Below are 2,675 nucleotides of genomic sequence, written 5' to 3' on the forward strand. Positions count from 1 at the left end.
GGCCCGGGCCGGGCCGAGCCGAGCCGGGCTGCGGGAGGAGGGGGGGGTGGGGGGGGGCATGGGGAGGGAGCCGGGGAGCCCGGGGGAGAGGGCGGCCGGAGCAGGGTGCGGGGTGCCGGGCCCCCGGCCCCTCGCCCGCCCGCCCGCGCCCGGCGGGAGATGGCTATAAATGGAAAGTGACCTCCGGGCGGCCGGGCAGCCGCTGCGGATTCAATTGTGGCAACGTAATGGCACGGCCGGGAGGGGGGCTGGACCGCCGCACCTCGCCTGCACCCCGCCTGCACCCAACCTGTACCCTCCGACACCCCGCCGACACCCAGCCGGCACCCACCGGCACCCACCGGCACCCACGAGTACCCGCCGGCCCCCTCCTGCACCCGCCTGGACCCTGTCTGTACCCGCTTGCACCCAGCGTGCACCCGTCAGCGCCCAGCCTGTGCCCTGCCTGTACCCAACCTGCACCTGCTGGCACCCCGATGGCACCCAGCCCGCACCCGCCTGCACCCCGCCTGTACCCTGCCTGCACCCTCCTGCTCCCTGCTTGCACCCGCCGGCCCCCCACCTGCACCCTCCTGCCCCCAACGTGCACCCACCTGCACCCAGCCCGCACCCAGCCCGCACCCATCCGCACCCCGTCTGCCTGCCTGCACCCCTCCTGCTCACACCCCGCACACACCCCGTGCACACCCCTCCTGCACCCCGCACGCACCCCACCTGCCCCCCACCCCTCCACCCAGGCCGTCCCCCCCTCCGTGTCCCCATCCGCACCCCGAGCCACGCTCCCACTGGGTGGGAGCACCCGCAGGGTGTCCCCCACGGAGCCCCCTCGCTGTCCCCCAGCACTGGGGACCCTGTCCTGGGGCAGCGGGAGGGGGACACCAGCGCTGCCAGCTCCGGGACCCCCACCCCTGGCTCCTGCACTCACTGGGGTGATGCTGAAGGGCCACGGACCCTTGGGGACCTACAGGGAGCCGGCAGAGGCGGCTCGGCTCGGTGCTGCATGTGGCCTGGCCGAAAGCCACCCGGCCGGGACGCTGAGAGCTGAGGTGCTCCTGCCCCTGCTCCTGCCCCAGGCTTCGGAGGCCGGACACAGCCCCAGCAGTGGCTGCACCTCCAGAAGGATGTGGGGGTGCCCCCAGGAGGGGTCAGCAGCCCATGGGTGCGGCAGAGCCCCAGCCTTGGGAGGTTTTGGGGTGCCCAGAGGGCTCGGTGCCCCCAGGCAGGTGTTGGGAGCAACGCAGGGTCAGGTGGGGACAGGGTGATGGGGGCTGTGACCAGGGCTGGAGCCCCCCAGGGATGTGCTGAGCACCGGGGGCTCCTCTCTGCACCCCGTGTGCACGTGGGGCCGTGTGGCTGTGCCGGCAGCAGAGCCTGTGCAGGATCCGGCCCTCGCCGGGGTCCTGCGGTGCTGGGCAGGCGGGGGGCGCAGAGCGGGTGGTGGCGGGGAGCCCTGGGTGGGGGCGATGCTGGAGGCACCGCTGGAGGCACCACCAAGCCAGGTGACCTCGGGCCACCGCTGCGGGATGGGACACGAGGGGACAAGCTGTCAGCTGGTGCGTGGCACCTCCGTGTCCCCTTGGGGCTTCTCCTTTCTGCCCCGCTCCTCCACTGCAGCTGCTCCTGTGGCAGCCCTGGCCACGGCCGGGGGGCACGGCACGGCCACGGGGCATGGAGCGGGCAGACAGCACCACACCCCGGGATGCCCGTGCCCAGCACCCTGCAGCACCCGCCCAGGTGCACCGGGGCCACCCCAGGTCCCTGTTACGGGGCCAGGACCACATCGGGCTCCATCCCGTGCCCCCCTCCATGCCCCCATCCCCATCATCGCCGCGTCCCCGGGCTCCCTCCTGTACCCTGGTCACGGGGGGGTCCCTTGGAGCGCTGGGTCTGGGGAGGGCCGAAACACCCCCGTGCCATTTGGGGGGGGGGGGGGGGGGGGGGGTGGACCTGCAGCCTGACCCCGCGCCCCCCCAGCCATGAGCCGCCGCGTGGTGCGCCAGAGCAAGTTCCGGCACGTCTTCGGGCAGCCGGTGAAGGCCGACCAGATGTACGAGGACATCCGCGTCTCCAAGGTGACGTGGGACAGCTCCTTCTGCGCCGTCAACCCCAAGTTCTTGGCCATCATCGTGGAGTCCGGCGGCGGGGGGGCCTTCATCGTCCTGCCCCTCGCCAAGGTGAGCGGGGGGGGAGCACGGGGACACGGCCCCCCCCCCCCGGGTTGCAGGGGGGATGCGGGGCATGGTGACGGGCTCTGCTCTGCTCAGCTTTGCCCCAACCTCCCCGTCCCCATGTGGGGACTCCGGGCAGAGGCACCCTGGGGTGACAGTGGCACCCATAATGGCTGGTGGCCCTGGGGGCAACCGAGGTGACTGGGACCCCCCCGGCTGCTTTTTCCCCTGCCCAAATTCCCCCTCTGCGTGCGACACCCAGGGGGCACCGCAGCGGGGTGGGGTCTGCCCTGCCCACCCCAGCAGAGGGGCTGGGGACCCCCCGTTTGAGCCCCCCCCCCCACCATCAGAGGGGACACGAGGCAGCCCGGTCCAAGGCACTTCCCTCCCCTCCACCTCCCTGCGGGGCCTCGTGCCTCAGTTTCCCCCAGGCGGGTGCAAAGCTCTGCCCACGGCCAGGGTCCCTTGCATGTGTCCCCCCCCCTCGTGCCACAGCCCCTACAGAGC

The 2,675-nt window shown here is 73.1% G+C and overlaps 1 protein-coding gene across 3 annotated transcripts in view; it reads left to right on the forward strand.

The window, feature by feature from the left end:
• The first annotated feature begins 1,943 nt into the window (after positions 1 to 1,943).
• The window catches only part of CORO6 (coronin 6), a 4,080-nt gene continuing 3,348 nt past the window's right edge, over positions 1,944 to 2,675 (forward strand). For 2 of the 3 annotated variants that reach the window (XM_035312655.1, XM_035312654.1), the window contains exon 1: positions 1,944 to 2,174. In XM_035312655.1, the coding sequence (XP_035168546.1) occupies positions 1,977 to 2,174 (198 nt within the window). In that variant the 5' untranslated portion in view covers positions 1,944 to 1,976. The remainder of the gene's footprint in view (positions 2,175 to 2,675) is intronic. The other variant, XM_035312653.1, reaches the window with a different exon arrangement.

Source organism: Oxyura jamaicensis (assembly GCF_011077185.1).
Source record: "Oxyura jamaicensis isolate SHBP4307 breed ruddy duck chromosome 19 unlocalized genomic scaffold, BPBGC_Ojam_1.0 oxy19_random_OJ72363, whole genome shotgun sequence".
Lineage (NCBI taxonomy): Eukaryota > Metazoa > Chordata > Aves > Anseriformes > Anatidae > Oxyura > Oxyura jamaicensis.